This window comes from Diadema antillarum, unplaced genomic scaffold (genome assembly GCF_040938485.1).
Source record: "Diadema antillarum isolate AM-2024a unplaced genomic scaffold, OU_Dant_1.0 scf00000154, whole genome shotgun sequence".
NCBI lineage: Eukaryota > Metazoa > Echinodermata > Echinoidea > Diadematoida > Diadematidae > Diadema > Diadema antillarum.
In genome coordinates this window covers 753,711-779,033 of record NW_027271043.1, presented here as the reverse complement: position 1 = coordinate 779,033, position 25,323 = coordinate 753,711, and the positions used below count along the sequence as shown (strand labels likewise).

General features: G+C 40.1%; 1 protein-coding gene across 1 annotated transcript; it reads right to left on the bottom strand.

Moving 5' to 3' along the window:
- Positions 1–2,917: 2,917 nt before the first annotated feature.
- Positions 2,918–25,323, bottom strand: LOC139721987 (uncharacterized). The gene is made up of 11 exons (XM_071633314.1): positions 25,137–25,323; positions 20,459–20,608; positions 18,903–19,120; positions 17,084–17,188; positions 15,974–16,168; positions 15,215–15,334; positions 11,864–11,989; positions 10,529–10,645; positions 7,670–8,163; positions 6,948–6,991; positions 2,918–3,537 (listed from the first exon to the last, which is right to left on the bottom strand). The coding sequence occupies exons 1-11, from the start codon at positions 25,321–25,323 to the stop codon at positions 2,918–2,920; spliced, it is 2,376 nt and encodes a 791-aa protein (XP_071489415.1).

Here is a 25,323-nt window from a genome sequence, read left to right as displayed (position 1 = left end):
AAAAATTCATAACTTTTCAACAGATTTTTTGATTTCCATCATACTTTTTTTGATGTATTCTCCTAATATCACTGCATTCATTCAACCCACAAGTCATGTATGTTTGAGTTTCATTCCAATTTGATGTTAGTGATAAGAAACTTCTAGTAGCATTTGCATGACAGCAATTTTCTCTGCCCAGCTAGGTTTAAGTGTGACACATCTGAAAGGCAGAAGGATTTTATGTTCAACTGGATATCTTGCAATTTGTTAGCAGTCAAATGTAATATTGCTTTATATAAGGCACCACTTTTTCTCTTTTTAATGTTCATAAGCAAGTTAACATCCATAGTTTTGTCAATACATATATCGATGTCAACAATTTACAGTGCAACAACTTCAGACACTTGAAAAAAAACACACACTGAAATCTGCATAACTCTGGTGTGCCACAGTGTGAATCTCCTGTGTGCCACATTATTTTGAGACCACAATGCTTGAATGCTTAAATTGAAACCTTTGTTTTTCAGAGCTATGTTAAGTTTTATAGAAGCATTTATGCTACGAACCTACTACGGCAAAGTAGTAGAAAATATTGCAATTGCTTTGCTGTGATTTTAATTTACGGCAAAGCCATAATGGCTATTATGTTTTCAATGTACTGTGGCATGCTGCGATTTATTGATGGGTTTGCGAGTGGGTATGCAATTAAGCAAAATATGCAAATTTGGCGAGCCATTGGATGAGTTAGGCCTAATAATGTGGCACACAAAGAGTTATATAAAACACAGAAAGAAAGAAAGAAAAAACAACAACAACCAAGTACTGTATACACCATACATTTAGCGAGTCTAAATTTGAGCAAATCGGGACTTACCGACGATTTCGCGTGTAGTTTAAATTCATGACTGAGGAGTACAGTATTGAACGGAGAAATGTATATGTGCACTTCACATACACATCGGAATCAGAGTAAATATTTTCATGTGTCTCTAAATTCACGAATAGCACCCGAATCGCGAAATTCACGAAAATAAAAACCTCGCGAAATATTCGGTGTATACAGTATTCCATTAAAGATAGAGACAGTTCATGTCAGTACATGTTATGTGAATGGCTGCACATGCATGATTAAAATGGATGATGATACCCCTCCACCTGAACATAGAAGTTTTAACATAAGAACGGGCATTCAAATCCAGCAAAAATATGGGATGTTCTCAAATATTAGGCATTAAATCATTACACACATACAATGACAAGTTCCCACATAATGACAGTCAAACCATGTAAACCAACAAAATCTTAAGGCTCTATCACAGAAACAATGATTATTAATGTAAAGAACAAAGAGGCATCACAAGAAAGAAAAAGAAAAAAAGAAACATATTAGCAGCCTCTAGAATGCAAACAAATGCAGACAGTCATCCTGATTGTTGAAGACATGATGCTGGATAGTTTCTACCAAGAAAGCATTAATTGTGTTTGAAGAGCTGCATACAAGCTGGACTTTGAAGAGCACCCTCTATGGGATGTACACTCCCATACAATGCAACCAAGTCTTATTTGATATCACATCATTTAACCCATCAAGCCTAGAAACCAAAACCACTTTCCTGTGGTTTGGTGCTGCATCTGTTTATGATCATTTCTTCTTTTTTTTAAAACCATACATCACGGGTGCTTCATAAGGTAGTGTAATGATTTGCTTTCATTAGCCCGTTGAAGACGAGTCCCGAGTATAGTCGGGCAGGTGTCTATGGGAAATGCGTGTTGTAGCAAAATCATCCTCAACGGGTTAAAGCCTTTCTTGCTCGTATACATTGTAGGCGCCATAATTATTTGTTTTTGTTTGTAGCATTTTCACAAGCATCTTATAACAGTACCTAAATTTATGCATAATCACATGATTCTCAAAACATCTTACAGAATTAAAAGAAATCATTTCTCTATCCCTCTCTCAAATTAGTAAATTCTGATAAGATATCTTTCTGATTCAGTAGGGATTTGACTATAAAATGAACCAGTTTCATCCAATCTTTTTTCCGAATGTTGACTAGTTTGCAGAGGTGCTGCAAAATTTCGCCAGAACTTGTTGGGTTATTGATAAGAGGTGAAAGCCAGTCCAGGCTGTACTAGCTCTGCTAAAGAATCCCATTTGCAGTAGCATACTGTTCTCTCTATTATGAAAGAAAGAACAAGAGATAGAAAAATAGAACCAACTATACAGACGGGCACCAGGAAGCTATTCAATGCTATGAGAACAACTTGACTTTACTGTGTTTCTGGTCAAGGTGCCATGTGGGTCTACAAGATATAAATGAAAAAAAAGAAGAAGAATAAATCTAAGCTATATTGATGTTGTGTTGAAGTCAGTCAGCATAGGCATCTATCGAAACCCTAAATGCAAATAAAACAAAAAATTTAAACTTTAATGTTTTAAAACATGAAATATAACTCTCAACAGCATTCTTTTTTTTGTCAGTCAACATATTTTACTTCATTCAAATAAATTGTTTTTTTGGGGGGTTTTTTGGTGAAAGATTACTGTAAGACCAGAAATATTCACGGCATGAAATTTTTACAAATTAGAGCTGAAGAACTTTTTTTTGCTGTATGAAACTTTTGCAAATTGCAACTGGCATTGAATACATAATAGTGTAGCCAGGAACTCTTTCATGCATTTTAATTTTATGAATCTTGGCTCCTCGCAAAATTGACACACACAAAAAATTCATGCCCATGAAAATTTCTGGTTTTACAGCACACACATTTGACACATACACCACAATTTATTTTCTTCCTTTTCAGCAGCTGATTTTTTTTTTTTTCATATTATGCCAGACTGGTTAGATTCTCCCAAGCCGTTTTAAAAGTGTGTTTGGTTAGAAGTTGAGGCTCTCTCAGATGTTAATGCATGGGTCTAATCTGGTACCACTCATATTTCTCCTTTCCTTTTGCCTTTCCGGTGTACACCCATTCTGTAGTAGGATCCCCGGTTAAGGGCATTGTGCTTTGACCTGTTCCGTCCATGTTTGTCACCTGGGGGATTGCCTGCACAGTTCAGTTGGTGGCTGGCACCACCTGTCAGGGCAGGGGTGCTTGGGCACACCCACCCATGCACTTTAAAACAGCCCTTGGCCCTGAGGGGGCTAATATCGCCATTGCCACCACTACCACCACCTGCATTGTGGTGCTGGGTGCCTTCTTTGCACTCCTTGGGGATCGACACCTGTGGTGGGATGCAGCCGCCACTGGCATCGCGGTTGTGCACCATCAGCCACGACTCTACCAGGTTCCGGCCCATGAAGGCCTTGAAGTTGGCCCTGCGACATGGGACGGGGTCAACGCCAGGAGCGGCTGGGACCCTGTGGGGCTTCCTCACCCTGCAAGGGGGGTGGTGCTGGGGGGGACGGTGTTGAGGAGGGGGGCATGCGTACCTCATGCAGGAAATGGGCATGGCATCAAAAGCTTCATACTCTTCCAGTCGGCTGAGGGACCGAGACCGCCGCCGGGTGCCAAAGCTGTCCCCTCTTCTGTGATTGGGTCGCCCTCTTACTGTGTATTTTTAGACAGAGAAAGCAACAAGAAACTATCAGAATTTGGCCAACGACTTATTTAGCAGATAGGCATGTATAATTACGATAGATATTAAAAGATAAGGTAGAATATGCCACAATCAAGGAGATACATTAAAAAAAAACCAAGCAATTGTGTTTCAAGTCATTCGAGGAAAAAAAACACCCACTGAACAATTGAACAGCATAAAAATCTTCAACTCCAATAATGATTGCTAGCTACATTGTACAAACAAGGCAATCGCCAAATTGTGTCTCGCCCATTCGCGTACAAGGAATTAATATTTTTTATAACTCCCAAAAGTTAATTGACCTGCTTATGACCTTTGACCTTGTAATGACCTTCAACACCCTAAGGGACATTTAACATCCAAGTTTGGTCACAAACAGACAAAGGGATCAGAAGTAATGAGCCATAATCGAAACGCGCCATAAAAACTTAACATTGGGCCCTACAAATTTGTTGACCCCTTTCTGTGACCTTTGACCTTGTGATGACCTTTAACTCCCCAAGGGACATCTACCGTCCAAGTTTGGTCACAAACGGACATAGGGATCAAAAGTTATGAGCCACAATCAAAACGCGCCCTAAAAACATAACATTGGGCCCTAAAAGTTTGTTGACCCCTGTCTGTGACCTTTGACCTTGTGACGACCTTCACCTCCCCAAGGGACATCTTCCATCCAAGTTTGGTCACAAACGGACAAAGGGATCAAAAGTTATGAGCCATAAACGAAATGCGCCCTAAAAACTTAACATTGGGCCCTAAAAGTTCATTGACCCCTGTCTGTAACCTTTGACCTTGTGGTTACCTTCAACTTCCCAAGAGACATCTACCATCACCGAAGTTTGATTGCCATTGTAGCAACATGTGCTGAGTTACGTGTGATAAGAGAGTCTTGCAAGTAAACTTTAACGTATGACCTCAAATGACCTTTGACCTTATCATGTGACCTCTTACGGCACTATAACATGAAGGTACCCCCAGTGCATCCATCAACCAAGTTTCATTGCCATTGTAGCAACATGTGTCAAGTTACATGTGATAAGAGAGTCTTGCAAGTAAACTTTAACGTATGACCTCAAATGACCTTTGACCTTATCCTGTGACCTCCAACGGCACCATAACATGAAGGTACCCCCAGTGCATCCATGACCCAAATTAGGTTGTAATCCAAGCAACTTATGTGAAGTTATTTGTCAAAAGAGAGTCTTGCAGGTAAACTTTAACATAGAAAAGAGAGTCTTGCACATACTCTTTAATATATGACCTCAAATGACCTTTGACATCATCACATGACCTCTGACAACACCATAACATGAAGATACCCCTAGTGCTTCTATCACCCAAGTGTGGCTGCCATTGCTGTAACAGTTGCCAAGTTATGCATCATAAGAGAGTCTTGCAGGTAAACTTTAACATTTGTGACGGACGACGGACGACGGACGGACGACGGACGGACGCCATTTGGATCCCTTAGTCTCGCCTTCACCTCCGGTGGGCGAGACAAAAAAGTGTAAACAAAAAGGCATATTTGCACTTTTATTATAAATAAGATATTTCTATTCCTCAGTTTACTATCCCCTTTCACTTAAATAGCAATGCGTTTACTCATTTGAGTCTTATAAGTTTACTAAATCCCTGTGCCTTTTGATAGTAATAGCATATTGTAAGTGACACTATTGCTCAATTGCAAAAAGCCGCATGAAAAACAACAGGTGTTGGTGGATTTCATCTGTCACATACATACTAAAGGGGCACCTCATATGCAATTCACTTATGAAGGTGTATAGTGATAGTGATAGTGATAGTGATTAACTTTTTAATAGTCTGCCAGAAACCCTTGGGTTACCTTTTTTTAAACAGTTGTTTACAATGTACATAACATTTACACCACACACACACACACACACACGCACACACACACACTCACACACACACACACTAAAAAAGGATATTATATGTGACCCTGCACCATAAAACAAACAAAAAGTCGCCAGACATGAATTTTTAGTTCAGACTATATTCTGAAAGAGCAGACTTTAAGCTTTAAAATGATGTATAACTCAAATCAAATGGACTCTCCTAACCTATCTAAATATTGGAAACAAAGCACAAACTCAGGAAAAGTGTGAACGGAGAAAAGAGGCTCTGAAGTACAGTGTCTATTCATGCTCTTAATCTTTACCAAACCGTGCTGGCTGTGCAATGAATGGGACGAAAAACAGGAAGTAAGCCACAGGAGTAACAACAATGAAGGGATTATCAGATTAAATTGAATTAAGCATGCCTCATTAACACATTCTGTCCATAATCAATGCCAACTTTCAAAGCAGTAGCACTATCTTTTCAAAAGTTATTAGAGTTGAAAGTGAAGAGTGCATACAAGGTTTTTCAGAAATGAAAAAGGGACTCTAAAGACACACCTAATCACACTATTCTACCAAAAATGTTCGAGATAAACTGCTACAAAACACACTTTCCCGCCCATTTTATGACCCCAAATTTTAGCATAATGTAAAAGAAGACTTGTTCTTTCAGGAAATATGAAAAAGTCAAGATCGGCTAGGTTGACCCATTTCACTTATTTTCAGTCCTCACGCAAAATCAGTGTGTGCGACTTTTTGTTCGTTTTGTGATGCACGGTCACATATGCTGTTATGCTATAAATGTCTACAGCATCCATAGTATTTCTACAGCATCCATAGTATTTCATGATTTTTACGTACATTTCATGACTGGATAGACTGGTGAACAAGATTCACCGCAAAAGAGCAAGAAGTACAGTATGTTCTTATTACCCCTTTGCAAGACGCAAAGGTTGTGATTTTCAACACTGGGGATAATGTGCACTGCATTAATATCATACAAAATGAATATTCATTTGGCATGTTGTAAGTTTTGTGAACAAATTCCAATATTGAACAAATTCCCATTTTGCAAAAAAATTGCAAAAATAGAACTAATACAAAATATACGGCATAAACAGAATTTGCTCAGAGTTCACCATTACACTCTGGCCCTCTTCTACACACAACTGGAAGAGGGTCGTGATGTGAGAAAAGAGCCCTTAGCGCTGTCGTGCGCAAACGCCATAAAACGGCTCGAAGTTTGACAAACCAGTATGCGCAAGAGAAGATTCACTAACTGGCTGTGCACACATGCATACAACTGTAGTTGCATTAAAAAGTGGCAGGATTTAGATACGTCTTTTTAAATTTCATAATTGGAGCACTTGAGAGTGGAATTTCAGAAAACCATTTGCAAATCTTAACACATCCAAATTCATTCTACAAAGTGGTGAAAACTCAATTTTGGTATTTTATGCCCTAGGGGCCCTTTTCTTGTGACACGGCCCACATGCATAATTCATAACTTCGGAACTTACACATCACCGATGGATCCTCGTAGAATTCAAAATCATGCTCCAGTCTATAACAAAAGAAGGAAAAACAATTGCATGGAACAATAGCATGGACCAATATCATGGGGCCATCGCATACACGAGTGAAAAGTGGTCTATAGTGATACAGTTCATGGTTGTTTCTGGTACACACTGAATACTGCTTTTTAAGTGCATTTTTCTCCTGAAAATTGAATTTGAAAACCGTGACGAATTGCAAAAGGTGAAAATCCTTGAACAGAATCCCTGACTCATTGCAACAGTTTTTGTGATTTCATCTTTTTCGTACTTGATGATCTGATACACTCATATTTTGTCTGTATGAACTTTCGTTTCTCACGTTCATGCTATATGTGTGTGTTCTCAAGAATTTGATAAAAATCTACAATATTAATCAATCACAAGCATATAATGATTTATATAATTTTCATACATGTATAAATCATGCATTATGCATTCTTACATCAAAATAGTCAAAGTGTGAATTGTCATAATATCGAGTACAAAACAACAGTTTGCAAATGCTCCAAAATGTTTATAGACAGGTTAATGGGCAAGCATATTATCAGTGTTCTGTGACAAAGAAAGTGTGATCATTTCAAATTAAACGGTACTGGCATGATAAAAAATGACAGTGTATGATTGCCAATTTAGCTCAATGATGACAGCATGAATTATTACAGTAAATTTGAGAGGACGGAACTCACTGTGATAGCCTAATCGCCATACTCTCTCGATTCAAGTCAAGATCTCTGACCACGCCTTCGTAGCCAGCAAGGTTGTCTGTGGAGGCACTGAAGATTTGGCCAAAGCTGTCCTCCTCGTCACCGGTCGTGGTGCTGCTCGACGGGTACTTCAGCGAGCCGTTATCACCACCCACTGCTCCACCAGCCTCTGGCTCCTCAAAGCTGTCCTCCCGGCTCTTCTTGCGCTCCATCATGGACATCTTGCTCTGCGAGTCGAGCCGTCTGGCCCGGCGCCTCGGCATTGGCAATACGGCATCCTCCCCTTCGCATGATGGGGCCGCTGGCTGTGATGATGAGGATGTCGCAGCAAAGTCACTCGCTTTGTCCAAGCTGCCATCTGATGTGTTCAGGTGATCACTGTCAATGGCCCTGATTGCATCATCATCGCCGCCAGGGATGTCATCATCGTCATCATCGTTGTCACCATCATCATCAGCGTCATCCCCCTCATCGGACTAGAATGATATTTGTTACTCTGTTAGAAACTGATCTCCTCTCATTTAGTGAGTTTTCTGAGACATGTACATTGCCATTTTCCTCCCGTACATTTACTTTATTCTTTATGATATTAAGACAAAACCAAAAATTTTTGTGTAGCACAAAACTCGCCGCAGAGGAAGTCTTGGAAAAATATAGATGTAAACGGGTTAAGACATTTAAGTACCAATAAAATTCCACAATGTCTACTTAAAGCTAAAACACGGTTCTCAGAATAGTTCCAAAATTCATTTTCCACCATTTGGAATTTGCCTGTAATATATCGAAAGGCTCTACAAAAAAAAAAAAATTGTCTGGCTGATGCAATTTGATATGATAATGAGTTGCTTTGGAGTATTTTGAGATCAAAAGTGTGAAATAGTAAAAATCGGTGTACCTGATTTTTATTCCTGACGTGCCCTCCCCGTACAGTAGTGGGTAGATGGAAAATGCTATGGAGAGTGCTACTCATACATGATGATCAAAATGTGCCCTAGGTGTAATATTGAATCGCATGCAGGTAACAAGCTGTGAACGCGGTTCCCTCTTGCACATTGGATACTTTAATGGCCCGATCATATTGTAATCATTGTTTTGATTACAAAACATCACATACATGTATGTACATGTATATACGATGTAGCAACAATGATGTGGGTTTTTTTTCATCCATTGCTTGTACTCCGTGATCACAGATTTTAACCACAGAAGTTCCGATTCACAAAAAAAAAGAAGAGAAAAGAATATATGACATATGTACCGTAGCTTTGCAACTAGAACAGGGAACCACCACAGTGAAAATTAATAACCAGGGCACACAATCTGTTTTTGAGATGAACTTGGTAATGTATTACACACAAAAATAAAAAAGAAAATCAACTGATCAGTCATGTTCTTCTTTGTTTTGAAGCAGAACAAATACAGCCAGCACATGTATGAGAGAAAGGAAAAACAATGCCATCAATTTTACACATGTATGTATCAGATAGAGACCCATCTTTAGAAACTCTGAATTTTTCAAAATTAAGCTTTTCCCCCAGTAAATGCATCAGCATTCTTTGTACAGGACACCTCAAGTCTAACTTGCAATATTTCTGAATTTTGCTTATCTCCAAAGCTCCATTCTCGCCACCTGTTACGTCTTCACACTTTATATCTAGGTGCTTCCTCAGAACATAATGCTTCAAAACCAAAATCAGGTAAATTTAAAGACATCAAAAAATACAAAAAGAAACAAAAATTGAAGAGAAAGAGAGAAATCCTTCGAAACTCACGTAAACTCCTGTTGTGGTCAAGGAATCTGAGTCATTCTGAAAATGCTGCTGGAAGAAAATAGAATGGCATGGAATGGGAAAGAATTCAGGAGAATATAAAATTTGACAGTTGTCTAACTATACTTATAGTCACCTAGATATGTAGGCCTACTCAAATGTAGTGTATCATATTCATGTCTATCTGGATTTTTGATTTTTAATTTTTCTATTTGACATCTTTTAATATCTATTCATGTAACACATACAAATTAATCTTTTTGTTTAAATTATATATATATATATATATATATATATATATATATATATACAGGTATCTATAAATCTTTTTATCTACAGCAGTTGCAAAACTGAGAAACAATTAACCGTTGCATGTACAAATCATACATTCCTTTCAAACATACTCTGCATTGATATATGTTGTTTGACATATAGTCTATGCACAACACACCTTTAATGTTATGAGCTTCTAAGACATATTTTAATCATTTATTACTGATAATACTGCATCTCACTAAGCCATGCTAAATAAATTTTCTTTCCTAAACTAACATCATCAATCCCCAATCCTTTGAAATACAACAATTCAATTAAAATAATGTAAACATTCATGAGGTGCATTTAAGAAGACTGAATGTCAATACATATCATTAGCGCTAACGAGGACCTTGACTGGTTGAGTAACCTTTGACTTCCATTCACCACAGTCACGACCGAGACATTTCAAATATATGTTTGTCAGTTCAAATTGGTAACAGTTTTGACTGTAAGGTCAGTAGGTCTATACGCAAGGGGTTCAGTAAAAGTAAGAACAAAGTTGAGAGAACAGTGGCGGATCCAGGGAGGACCGAGCACGCCCCCCTTTATTTTTTGTTGAAACAAAAGAAATAAAAAGGAAAAAATGAGGGGAGGGGTGCTTGTGCCCCCCCCCCCCCCATTAATTTTGTAAACGCGCCCCCTCTTTACGGAATTCCTGGATCCGCCCCTGAAGAATGTCATCAAAGATAATGATCATGTGTGCTCAAGGGATTGCAGAGGTGGTTTGGGTCGTTTGGGTTCACTCGACACGTACTGCCAAAGATGAGTCGGCGCACTGGATGCGCAGCTGATTCAACTTCTGCTGTAGGTCATTGCGCTCAATAACAGCCTGCGCCATCTTCTCATACAGCTGTATGAAATTGTGATTGACCTGCAAATGGGATCATTGGACACGTTATTATAGTGACAAAATCTTCATTTCTGCTACAACAATAACATCATCAACCACAAGAACAACTACTACTACTACTACTACTACTACTACTACTACTACTACTACTACTACTACTACTACTACTACTACTACTACTACTACTACTGCTTACTACTATTTTTACTGCAGTAAGTACCGGTACTAATATTACTACTGCTACTACTACAACTACTACTAATACTGCTGCTGTTGCTACTACTACAACTACTACTACTACTGAGTAGGCCTACTACTTCTCCTCCTCCTCCTCCTACTCTACTACTACTACTGCTGCTGCTGCTACTATTACTACTACTACTGCTACAGTAACTGCTGCTGCTACTACTATTACTGCTACTACTACTACTACTACTACTACTACCACTACTACTACGGTGCTTCTCCTATACATTAACTCCTGCTGCTACTGCTAAGACTACTACTACTATTGCTGCCACTATTAAATAAGAATGATCTTGCCTTAATACTTCCAGAAATTGTGACACCATTATCATGTTGACAAGGTTTTCCATCACTGGAAGTTAATCTCTGAGCCATAGCAGACACCATTTTAGGGAGTGATGGTAGCCCCATTTTTTTGCACCACCTAATATGTTAGTTTCATCCCCTCCTCCTCCTCCCCCCTTCCCCCCTTCCTGGGGTAGAGCCTACAATCCCTTTTCAGTGTATGGATGAAAAGTGGGGATTGCCATCACAACATTTTTCAAAGTGAAGTGAAGGGATGTGAAGTAGAGCGGGCCTCATATTTCACCGTTTTCAGAGTAAGGCCAACTATAGACATTAAGAAGCATTTCCTTCATAAGAGCACTGTGGCTAAAAACATAACACAAATAGCACAGCAAAGACCATTATCAGTTGAGTGTAATGTTGTCAGTCTTGTGCAAAAATTGGATAGCAGAACAGCCACAAAAATAAATATTAAATGTTGGCTTTTACGCTTTCACATTTCTTTCCTTTACCTAGTTTCTCAATATCGCTCACTGCATACCAGCAAATATTTTTTCTTTGTCTATTAATCTATCTAGCCGTATTTCTATCTGTCTATCTAGCCATCTGGTTATTCATTCATCTATTTCTTCAACATTCATCATTCATCCAAAGCTTATTTCCTTACTTACAGAATAGATGAAATCCTTGGCGTGTTTGCAATTTTACCTGAGCCTGATCATGGCTAACAATTTCTAATTCGCGCTGGGCCATTTCAAGGTGCTTCCTGTTCATCTGCATGGTGTCTTTCATCATTTTCTGTCGGTTCTTGATCTGCACAAGCTCGTTCTTTTGCTGCAGGATAGCAAATCCATCAAGAAAACAATAAGAAAGCAAACAAACAAACAAACTATTCTCAAAGTGTCATCACTAATTCAACTAGAAATGTCGCTACAGCGACTGGTTATACCCCCGCCAAACAACATTTCATAAGCTTTGGTCAAAACAACATTTCATAAGCTTTGGTCAAAAAACTGAGGAAGTAGTTAAATCCGCAAGAGCTTTCCTTGATCTTCTGCCATTAATATGCCGTTACCATGGCAACGTACTTTCGGGTACTATCGAAAAATGCGTCTTGCACATCTACAACCAAAGGCACACATCTGTACCAAGTTTCATGGAAATTGGGCAAAAACTGAGGAAGTAGCTTGCAACACAAAATTTTCCATCATTTTGGCTCATAATATGTGAGCTGTTACCATGGCAACATACTTTTTGTCACTGTCAAGAAATGTGTCATGCTGACCTATATCCTAAGACAAACATTCAATATGAATTCCATGAGAATTGGAAGAACACTGATGAAGCAGTTTTGCCATGAAGCATTTTGCCCTATATTTTACCAATAACATGCCGTTACCATGGCAACGCACTTTTTGCCACTGCGGCAATATGTGTCTTGCACATTAACATATTCAGATGAACATCTGTACCTACTTTCATAAAAATTGATCAAAAACTGTGGGAGGAGTTCGCGACGCAAGATTTGTACCCATTTTTGCCCATAATATGCCGTTACCATGGCAACATACTTTTGGGTACTGTCAAAAAATACGTCTTGCACATCTACAACCCAAGGCACACATCTGTGCCAAGTTTTATGGGAATCGGTTGAAAACTGAGGAAGTAGTTCGCGACGCAAGATTTGCAACGGACCGACCGCCCGACCGCCCGACCGCCCGACCGCCCGACCGTCCGCTGATTCCTATATACCCCCTTCAAACCTCGTTTGGCGGGGGTATAATTATACCCCCTTCAAACTTCGTTTGGCGGGGGTATAATTATACTCTTCAAATTGGCAATGTCACTACCACCTGCTACGAGTCCATTTGTGATCACATAAACACCTGTATCGCATGATTAGACCTTTTTTTAACAGTAAACGTTCCTTTTACAAGATAGCACAGGGCAATAAGTCATCACAAATTGTAGACTTAATCTATGCTGGGCTCAACATACATAAATAGAAGTATTTTTAGACAAAGTGAAAGAAATGACAGAAAAATAAATAGAGAAATCACCTCAATGTTATTAAGAGTTTAGTCACACACATAATAAGGTACAATATTTACAAATCTCATAAGCACGTAGAGATTACGAAAATGTCAACTACCTCCCTGCAGGAAGCAGTGTGTTTCACATTTCTTTGCATCGGCTTGCACAAATTGGCACATCAATTTTTCTCGATGGATATTTGTCAAATACAAATTATATTTATTTTGGAGATAAGAAGAAATGGCTGATAACATGGTTATACAAAATGTTTTCAGAAACATACAGACAGTGATCTTTGAACTGTGAGGTAGATGATGCATAAAAAGCAAATGTGCTAACAGCTGTTATGATACAGTGATTTTCCATAAACACAAGGAATGGTTGTTGACTATTTGGGTCCTGATTGATTCAACGTGTTAGATTGTCCAACTTTGACTGTTTGACTTTGATAAAAAAGAAATAAGGTAAAGAAATGGCAGTCCCAAGCATCACTTCGATCACATAAAAATGAAGAAAGGTGGATAACATCTCTGTTTTGAATGTTTCACACACACACACACACACACAAAAAAAAAACCCACAACAGAATGTTACTAGCAAGCATTATGCAAATGAGAAGAGGTGATGATGTCATGGATGCACTAGTCTCTCAGTGACTTAATACTAATTTTCACAATATTTTGTTCTTTGTTTGACATGAATAGAGAACACAAACCTGTATCCTTTACATCAGATGTTTTTGTTGTGTTGCAACAGCCTAACATATGCTGATCTTTACTGGGAAAGGGTTGTAGTGGACGAATTACTGATGACATAAAAATTGTAAGTAGATGACATAAAGCTAGTAGGTATGTGTGTGGTTGCAGCGAATGCAGCTGATAAGTAAATCACAGCCTGATCACTATTCAGTGTAGATATGTGAAATCTAAAAAGTTTACAGTTATTTCAATTCAAGTTTGATTCCAATGAGATGCTCTACCATTTTGTTTGTCTGTCGACTTCATTTCTTATATCAATGTCAACTGGAACACAATATCAAATGCACTTGCATCTTATATCTCTGAAACTCCAGTGCCACACACAGATGGAACTGAAATGGAGCCAGTCAGAGAGAAAAACTATTCCGAGGCAGACAGAGAGATGGGGCGCAGGAGGAGAGGGGTGGGGGCACAGGAGGAGAGGGGTGGGACACAGGAGGAGAGGGGTGGGGCACAGGAGAAGAGGGATGGGGCACAGGAGGAGAGGGGTGGGGGCACAGGAGGAGAGGGGTGGGGGCACACGAGAAGAGGGGTGGGGGCACAGGAGGAGAGGGTTGGGGGCACAGGAGGAGAGGGGTGGGGCACAGGAGGAGAGGGGTGGGGCACAGGAGGAGAGGGGTGGGGGCACAGGAGGAGAGGGGTGGGGCACACGAGAAGAGGGGTGGGGGCACAGGAGGAGAGGGTTGGGGGCACAGGAGGAGAGGGGTGGGGCACAGGAGGAGAGGAGTGGCACACAGGAGGAGAGGGGTGGGGCACATGAGGAGAGGGTGGGGCACAGAAGGAGAGGGGTGGGGCACAGAAGGAGAGGGGTGGGGCACAGAAGGAGAGGGGTGGGGCACAGGAGAGGGGTGGGGGCACGCGAGAAGAGGGGTGGGGGCACAGGAAGAGAGGGTTGGGGGCACAAGAGGAGAGGGTGGGGGCACAGGAGGAGAGGGGTGGGGCACAGGAAGAGAGGGGTGGGGCACAGGAGAGGGGTGGGGCACAGGAGGAGAGGGGTGGGGCACAGGAGGAAAAGGGTGGGGCACAGAAGGAGAGGGGTGGGGCACAGGAGGAGAGGGGTGGGGCACAGGAGGAGAGGGGTGGGGCACAGGAGGAGAGGGGTGGGGCACAGGAGGAGAGGGGTAGGGGCACAGGATGAGAGGGGTGGGGCACAGGAGGAGAGGGGTGGGGTACAGGAGAGGGGTGGGTGCACGGGAGGAGAGGGGTGGGGGCACAGGAGGAGAGGGGTGGGAGCACAGGAGGAAAGGGTTATATAGGAGTAACTAACCTGTTCAACTTTCTCCTGAGAACTGTGGAGCCTCATGCTCAAGCTCTCATTCATGAGGTGTGCCTCGTTGAGCTGGTTCTTGATCCTGTCAGAAAGACCCGACCCCGAGTCGCGGATGTTCTGTTGGGGGAAAAAACAACACACAAACAACTGTTTGCATGCCTAAACAATGCCTGGGGCATGACTTCGGGCACCTGAGTGTGCAGACCTAGTGTGGCAAGTTGCATTATGGGTTTATATATAATTAAACAAAAAATAAAAATCACAGGTTCTGGGGTTCAAGAAGAATCAAATTTTGCCAAAAAGGTAAGCTGATAGTACTGCAATCTGAGGACATATCTGATTGTGATTGCTATGTAACGTTTTATAATCACTTACATTATGAACCACAAGTTGGGCCACTGCAGATATCCACTGATCTTCTAGGCAAGAACAAATTATTTGCAGATTGCAGATTCTTTTACTGATGTTTACTAATATTGCGCTGCATATACTCATTCAACACATATATTTGGATGCATATTAGGAAAATAACCCCCAAGGGCAATTACCCCTGCTAAATACCAGTTGGTAAAAGGGTTAGAATAAAGATTAGGGCTAGGGTTAGGTGGGTTTCGGGTAAGTATTTTGGTTAGTGTTAGGATTAGGTTCTGGATTAGGATTAGGATTAGGGTTAGGGTCAGGGGAAGGGGCTAGGGTAATTGTCAAGGGGGTTATTGTCCTGGAACCATTTGGATGAATTTGTCCTTTAAAACTTACATCGATTTTCTCTAGCTCCGTCTGGAGCTCCTCCACCTTCTGCCGGTCCGAGAAGAAGGTGGCCTTGTGCTCCTTCATCCAAACCTCCCTCTTCTTTACCGACTGCTGAAGGTGTTTGGTCTGCCGCCGCTCCTGGGCAAACTTGCTCTGAGACTCCTTGAGCTGGCACTCCAAGTGAAAGTTCTTGAAGGTGGCCTGATGGAGGATGAGGATGAGGTTAGTTGGAAGAAGATGAGGGAAGATGAAGAAGGTGGGTGAAGATGGAAGATAAACAGAAGGAAGGAGGAAGGAGGAGCAGAAGAAGGTAGAGATGAATGATAAGAGAAAGGAGGAAGTGAATACAGATTAAGGAGAAAATCGAGAAACAAGGAGAAGGAGGAGGAGGAGGAGGAGGAGGAGGAGGAGGAGGAGGAGGAGGTATTAAGAAAGACCAGGTGGGGATGAAACAAGAACAGGAAGAATGAGGAGGAAGAAGACAGAGGTGGAGGACGAGAGAGGCAAGGAGTGAGATGATGGAGATGGAAGGATGGATGAATAGAATAAGACCAAAGAGGGGAAGAAGGAAGGAGAAGACATGGGAAATAAGACAGAAAAAAAAGGAAATATGAGTAAGTGATCTCTTATAGTTGTGCTTATATGGTTTTGGTCTGCATCTAATTCATAAAGTTTTACCCACAAGGGAAAAAAATCTGTGGAAGAGATAATACAAAGTGCTGAAGACTATATCTGATTTATCCAGCTGCAGTTGAAATGTGTTCTCTTGCATTTTAACAAATATCTCACAGGTTGGCACAACTCCTTAAAATCATTTTCTAACAACCCTAGCTCTGCTCTTTCTTCTCTCTTTTCAATTCTTCTTTTTCTTCAAGTTGAAAATTCTTGCTCCTCTCCTTTCTCCATCGATCTCATCCTCTTCCTGCTACTTCTTCTCCTTATCCATTCCCTCCCCTCCCCTTCCCCTCCCCCTCCGACTCCACCCCTCCCCATCTTCCTCATTCTTCATACACCTCCACAAACACACTGTGTCAGTGCAGGGAGTGCGTGTGTGTGTGTGTGTGTGTTGTGTGTGTGTGTGTGTGTGTGTGTGAAGATGGACAATTTGTCACTCACCAGTCTGGCGTGATGCTTGGCCACCTCCGCCTCCTTTTGATACCGAATCACCCGGTCCTGAGAATCCTGCAGCATCAATCGCAGCCGCTCCATATCGCCCTTCAGCTGTTCAAAGAAACCAACAGAGGTTTGACTTCAACACAGCAAGTGATATATTCTCAATGGACATAAGTACTCTCTTTATGTGTATATACATAATGCACTTATAAATACATATTCATGCATGTGATCGTTGTCTTATCCTATGCTTTGAAAACAGCAGCTGTTGTATCAAAACCATAACATATGTTTAGATCCTGTTTTGATTCTCGATCACTCAACACTCTAGTTTAACATCTACAAAACTTACTTAAATATAATGAACTTGTAATACACTGTACCATAAATACAACTGTACCATAAATCCTTCATATGTGACCAGCTGCAACAAAAGGATCCAAAAGTCAGGGGAGGACAATTTTCTGAAAATGACATGACATTATTCCCTTACTCTTCCCCTTTAATGTCATATAACATGACTCATAAAAGTACTCGGTTGCGGAGATATGGATGATTTTATTAGCACATTTCAAGTGGTTTAGGAAATCAGTGTTTTGAGAAAACCGCCTTCAAAGTTTTCCTTCCAACACTATCATGATCAAGGGGAAGCAAGACAGTTTTCACAGTTTGACTAAAGAAGGTACACTCCTAGCGACCTCCCCCATGCTCATTCAAGCTTAGCGCCAGCGATCTACGCACGACCAATCAGTAACCAGGATGCCACGCACTGACCAATGAGATCACTCCCTCGCTGCTAGAGGCAGAGTCTAGCTGCGCCGCTAAATCCAAATGTTCGGACAGGTTTCTGTTCCGTTGAAAGTCAGAAAATCATGGCCCAGAAAAAAGTTTTTTTTTCTTTTTTCTTGCCTTTGCGTTGATTATTTAGCTTCAAAATTTCGGCAGATGATAGAAGATACATTAGACTATACAAATTTATGTCAAAAACAGAAATGCAAACATTTTGACGGATTTTGATTATCTGACTTCAATCTCGATTTTCTCGGCTCGACTGTCAGCGACTTTAGGATACTTTTGTTGTAGCAGGTCACATATGTCCTCTGTTACTATGCTAATAGTGATTCTGCTGCATTCATCAGAATATAAACAATAAAAAGAATAGAACATACCAAAGGTGGAGTGTTTCTTGACAAAGTAAAGAATTACTGGCATCAATGCTAGTTACTCCTATTCCACCTTAGAAGCCCTCATATTGATGCCCCTTTCACACTAGTCACTTGGGTGATCACCTGTGAGATTTAATGGTGACTCAAACATGAACAAACAAGAAAAACTTAATTCCATACCAGCTAATGAGCTCCCGCTTCAATTTCTGGTGCCCCACTCTTCTGGGGTGCAAGCACACGTTACGGTGTATATTTGTGAAAACAGCCTGCAAGATGCTGCTTGTATGCGGACCTTCGCTTCTCCCCCGAGAGTTTACCCCAGATGCTTTTCATGCTACAGCGTCATCCAGGAATTCACGGGGACACCCCAAAAGTTTACCAGGGATGGTTTAAAGGTGGGATTTCTGAAAAGTCACCTGGTAATTTACCCAGGAGTTTACTTGCCGATGCCATTCTTGCTTACAAGGCTACCTGGGAACTTGTGGCACAGGGATATCTGTGAGTTCACCAGGGACAGTTTGAAGGCAAGATTTCTGAAAAGTCAAGTAACAGTTTGCTCGAGAGATAACTCATGGTGCCTTGCAGGATGAAATTTGCCAGGTAAAGCGTGAAAAAGGTATCAGAAACTCACAATCATATACGACCCTATTTCTCACCTTGTCCCGCTCCTTCCTGTCCTTGATAAGGTCCTTCTTGTCCCTTTTGAGCTGCCTCAGCTGTGATAACAGATTCCTCATGTCATGATCCTGCTTTACCAAGTACTCGTTCTTCTTCTTCAGTTCCTCCTCCAGGTCAGTGCCCCTCTGGATGGTCTCCGTCATGTAATTGAGAAGGTTGGCCGCCAGCGGGCCGGGGAGCTGGCTGGTTTTCGAGCCTGTGTGACAATACACATGATTGTCAATTTTTACCGCACAATGCATGACCAAAACGAGAAGTCACGAATTAAAAAACCCTCAAACCCTCGGTAGATCTCATAACATTTTTACGCCATGTTCAAGTTGATTCAAATATTCTACAAAGAAAATGGTGGAAGTTTCTTTTCATTTGGATTTGAAATATGAAAAGCTGAAGTATTTCAAAGTTTTACATATTTTCAGCAGAGAGTGACATCAGTCAAAACATCATGCAAAGATCATCTGAACTGATTATACTAGATCTTCAACTCACCATTCTCCTCTTGGTATTTGCACACATAAAGTACATCAGAATGTTGCCTATGTATGATGATTTAACCCTTTTCCTCTAGAAGTCTGCATTGCTACATGTGCAGGTCTCTGTTATTGCACAAACAATACTTGACGGAGAGAATAAAAGTTTTTCTTGCAGCACATCTTGTAAGGGAGATGGTATCTCACGTAACAAGTTAGAAAGCACCTCTTTGCTACATAATAATTTTGCTTTCTCTTGAAAACAAACCTTGAAACAAGACAATACTTTGAACATTGGTTTGGGAGGTAAAACTCTTTAAAGGAGATTGCGATCCATATAATATACATGTGTATATGTGGATTGCATGAATGCATAATACTGCAGAACACATCAGTGAAGTTGAAGAAGAATGAACAATCCATTCAGAAGTTATGAATTTCGAAAGTTATGGTACATCAGCCTTCACTGGATAAGAAGACTACAACAAATCGTGATGTCATACATGGACAATGATGTAAAGAATGTACATATTAAAGAATACTCAACACATTCTCACTTTTCTGGCAAAATGAATGACCACTTGGCTTTACCTCTATCAGAAGGTACGGGGAATAATATTACCATCAACATATGCTACTAACAAGTGACAGGGATGTATAAAACATAAAATTTTGAGGAATTTTCTACATATTTTCTTTACGTAGTTGTCCTGCCATGACATATAATGAAGTGTTGTAGTCTTTTTATCCAGCGACAGCAGCACAAAAAGTTTAAAATTCATAACTTTTCAAAGGTCTGTCTGATTTCCCACAAACTTCACTAGTGTGTTCTTCCAAAATTGCTGCATTCACTCAATCCACATACATCTACAAGGTATTTGGGTTTCACTTCCCTTTAACTAGCCTATGAACATGCATCCAGTTTGGATCGGATCCTTTCTCTTCTGTAAGTAACTTAAAAATGATAACTCTGTGCTGTATTCCGCCCCATGTTGACAACATTCCTTTACACTTTCTTGATAAATATGGATCAGTGATGCTCTGCACTTGCTAGGTGGACCTACGGTCAATAATGGTCTTTGCCCGCTTGATGGACATCTTAGCCTCTTGACCGGTCACCTCCTTGTACAGGTCCGGGTGCTCAGCCTCCAGGTGGTCAATCAAGAACGTCATGCCCTGGGGGTTTCCCCGGAGGACCTTGTCCAGAAAACATCCTTAAAGGGATGGTATAGTATCGGTTGAGGTAAGAATTCAGCTTTTAACATCTTCTGAGGCATTTAGAAACCACTCTATGAAATGTCAAAGAGCATACAATTCTAGGGGAGTTTAAAGTTTATTTGATGAAAATTGGTTTTGAAATGACCGAGATATCCAAAAACATGGTAAAATAAAGAGATCCCAATGATAGTTGTGGCCTGTCGCATCTTATTCACATCACTTTTTTGGATATCTTAGCCATTTCAAGACTAATTTTCATCAAATAAACTGTGAATTCCTCTAAGAATGACATGTTCTTTCATATTTCAAAAGAAGTTCCTCATTATCCCCCCCACACACACACACAAGTAGTTGGAAACCTACAGCCCCATTTAAACCCAAACTTATCATCCCTTTAAGGTAGAGATGCATAAAAATAAAAAGGGATTAGAAAGAGGAAAGAATATGGGAATTGTGTTCACACCTCTGAGGATGCAGAAGAGTAACTGTGCATGCTATATATATTCACAGTTATTTTTTTTTCTTCATTTTCATGAATTTTGCTAGTCCAGTAGAATCAGCAAATTTTTAAACACGCAAAATTTCAACTCTGATCCCGATATGAATGCAACATGCATACATACATGAATCCATCCACTGCTGTACTCATGCAATGATGGCAGATTCAACCACTTGCGAAATTGTCAGAAAGACCTGATTCAGGAAACAAATTAGACTCGCTATAATGGCACATACAGCAATCTAATTTACTGTGTTCTTGAAAGAGGGCAAACTCTAAGAACTGTGTTTACACTTTGAGGATAATATTATACAAACAGTCAAATTACTGAGTGTGGCATCTTTAGTGTATATATACAAAGAAACCTCTTTTTATGCATAGAACTTCCTGACAAAATAAAATAGACTGTGCTACCATGTAACCAAAGATAAAAAAATTGCTATATCCTGGAAACAAAAAGAAAGAAAACATGGTGGACTAGTATGGTGAAGCACAGTTGAATTCGTTTATCAGCTTTATGTCAGAAATCTAGAGACAAGAAGAGACCAAAACCTGTTGATTAAAAGATAAGTGAAAACAATTTGGCATTGGATGATATGAATATATAGGGTGCCTACTATTTGAAAATTCTAAACTTTACAGTTAATAATGTACAGTTAATAAGGACGTTGCTACTGGCCAGAACACAGCAAGGCAGTTCAATTCTGATCTATGAATTACACAAATTTCTATTGTGTAAATGAGTGTGACACGTGACGTTATGTATGCCGGCGACAGATGTACTACAATGCATGCATACTGGCGTATGTGTGTGTGTTATACCCCCATTCTCTCATTGGTCACTCATTGGAGGCAAATTAGTTTATCTCTTCCGGCCACCCACCGAAGTGTATCAGATCGCAGTCCAATGAATCCGACATGTGTTGGTCGACTATCAGGTCAGTGTCACACATGTCAGGCGGTGATCCGATAAGGCAAGATCGTCCGATGAGGATCACGCGCGACATGTCTGAAAATGACCTGATAGTCGACCAACACAAGTCGGATTCATCAGACTGCGATCCAATACGCTTTGGTGGGTGGCTAGAAGCAACAAACTTTGCTTCCGCTGAGTGACCGATGAAAAATATTCTCTGTGGAATAGGGGTATATTAAAGATAAACCCATTTTGCATTTGGTTTACATTTAGTCCATAAACTTGATTTAAACTGCGGATTTGAGTTCAATACCCTTGTGAACTCGGGCCATTGTGCCTATGAGCTTTATCTCCTGTATGGTTGGCTGCATGAAAACTTCAGACCAATTTTCTCAAAACTGTGTTTATCATGAGATTACATTTCTTCCTTTTTGGTGGAGGGTTTTGGGATATGAAGTGCAGAGAGCTATAGATGTATCATCAGAAAGCTTGCTGGCCATCTGGAGAATTTAAAAATAACCACAATGAAAAAAAAAAATTATATAACCACCTACAAGAGGAAGAAGGTGTGGTATGAAGAAGAAACTTCCTGCAATATAAGTTCTGTATTAACAGTTTCAAATAAATTTGGGTAGCTTAATTGCTATTTGGGTTGGACTTGATATGAACTGAATTTATATCCACACTGTATTCACAAAAACACAAAAACAAGCATAAATGAGATACAATGATTATCAATATGCAATAGCATTTTGTCTTTTTTTTTTTGACATACAAAAGTAATTGAAATGTATACTCTAATTATACACTTTTGCAACAATCAGCCATAGGAACCAAAGTGGGGGAGCATTATTCAAAAGCATAGCTTGTATTACTTTGCCCCCCCCCAAAAAAAAAAAAAAAAAAAAATTAATCACACCATAGTATGACATAACTGAGTACCCCAATGGCTTAATAAAAAGAAAATTGTGCAATTGGCCATGACAGTAATAAATATATATATTCATATATTACTGCCATGGCTAATTGCACCAGTTATATTATAACTTTCATGCCATCAGAGGAAAAGAAACATGGCAATGCCAATATCTCATTTCAAAGAGCAATCTTTCTGCATTTAATACTGCCAATCCTGTTTTCATAAGAAATGCAGCAATTTCGACAATCTGCATGCAGCACTTCCCCTTTCACAATGCACAATATATTGCAGGTTATACCATAAATGAAACACGTGCAGGCACTGTCGAACCAAGCGTTAGAATGTGTAGTAGAAAAAAGATCAGTATTGACACTGCATGAAGGGGTGGGTGCTTAGGGGTTTTCCCTACTCTTTGTCTCTCTCTCTCTCTCTCTCTCTTCCTTTCTTTCTCTTTCTCTCTCTCTCTACAAATGTACATGGATTTTTTTTTCTCTTTTTCTATATAATTTGTCCTCCTGCCAATAGTCCTACTCTGCGGAGTACACTCTGTATTCATTTGTCAATTAAAGCTCACCCACTCGGAAAGGGCTTGGAGTCAATATTGATCCTGTCGAGTTACCTTTTTATCTCTGTGTAGTCATGTTCACATTTGTGCTCTTTGTTTACTGCAGACTTTGACTGGTATAAGTAAGTGTGTGTGTGTGTGTGTGTGTGTGTGTGTGTGTGTGTGTGTGTACACTACTTTTTCTCTTGTGCTAATTCCTTTTTTTATTACTTCCCCTATTATATATGTTTCCTGTAAATTTCCACTATAGTCACACACCTTTCCCCTACTGTAGCCTGTTCAGTGTTGACGGAGTCACCAACTCGATCACTGTTTGCACAGCACTTGATTTTGCTCTAATTGTCTTCATAATCATCATCATCATCATCATCATCACAATCAAATTTCTCTCTCTTTGCTTTAGATTTTTTTCCCCCTGTGGCTTGTTTCGAGTTTGAATCTGGATTTACAAACCTGCAATGTATAATGATGATATCAAAACACAAATCTGAAACCTGACCATGAAGTGCCATTTGCATTCTGTTAATAGATTTAGTAGCTAAGGAAAGCTACAAGATACAACTGGAAAATGACAGTTTTGCTAATGTTTAGTCATCCTTACTTTTATCCCATTGTTATCATCATGTCAACTAACAAAGTTTTTTTTTTTTTTTTTTTTTTTTTTTTAAAATCAATTTCTACTCTTACATCGGACTACATTATCCTATTATATCCCATAGGGAGTCCTATCTCAAGTTACAGCGGGAAAGTGACAGGTTCACCAGAGTCTCATGACATTTGACCTTTGATCTTGAGGGTTTTTCCTCAACAGGTAACAAGCACATTTACATCTACAAAGCATGAATCTGAATTCACTGAAGGGTTTTCTCAAAACCTGGGACAGAGGGACAAATGGACAATCCCCACTTCATACTGTCTGTAATAATCGTCATGAAGGACAGATCTAGAAACCGTCAAAAGTTTGTTCTGCTTCCCATACAGCTTGAGCAAAGGTAGCCTGACAAATATACAAACTATATTGAATGGTACCATTCTCGGAATAGGTACATTAAACAGCTTATTGCTACGTCTTCAGAGGAAAAATATCTGTCATTCTGCACTCATCAATGAAATGGCCTGTATTACACATTGTCAAAACAGAGTCTTGTCAGCCACAAAATCAAAAAACAAGAAAAATACTTGGAGAGTTCCACCCACTATATATTGTCAGACTAAAAATGCCCAATTTTTCAGTGATTAAGAATCCTTTCTAGTGTCTCTACCATTAAAGCTTCCTGCTAAGCCTTGAGTGTGTGCTCAGTCCACCTCAAATATGTGCAGCTTGAATTCTTTTGTTTATTAGCCCTATTGGCTATCTGAGATAAAGAATCCTTCAAAAATTCATAAAAATTCCTGGATCCATACAGTGATGCAGATCACTACCAAAATGTAAGGACATCATTTGTACCTTGTGTCATTATCAACTGTTTTCTTGTAAATTTCATCAAAATCTATTCATACCTTTCGAGCTATTTTCCAAACTGACAAACAAATACTTACAAACTAATGCAGGCAAACAACATAACCTTCTTGGTGGATGTAAACAGAACAGTGAACTGCAGGGGCAGGAATTGGGAGCTTTGTACCTGCTTTCTCTGAGCTGGTGGGGTGGCGGTATTCATTCCGTATCAGTTCCTCATCCTCGTGGTTCATGAAGCGCTCCTGGCGGAATTTGGGCAGGAGCTCGACGACGTTGAGCCGCTGCACCAGGATATGGCGGCTGTCCTCCAGCAGGTCCCGCTCATCCCTGGAGTCCCGCCTGGCCCCAGTCAT

Coding starts and splice junctions, on each gene's coding strand:
- LOC139721987 (XM_071633314.1), bottom strand. CDS start 25,323: ATGACTGGGGCCAGGCGGGACTCCAGGGATGAGCGGGACCTGCTGGAG. Junction 17,189..18,902: donor ACAGGAAGGAGCGGGACAAG/GTGAGAAATAGG, acceptor TTCTTTGAACAG/CTGAAGGGCGATATGGAGCG. Junction 3,538..6,947: donor CGAGGATCCATCGGTGATGT/GTAAGTTCCGAA, acceptor AAAAATACACAG/TAAGAGGGCGACCCAATCAC.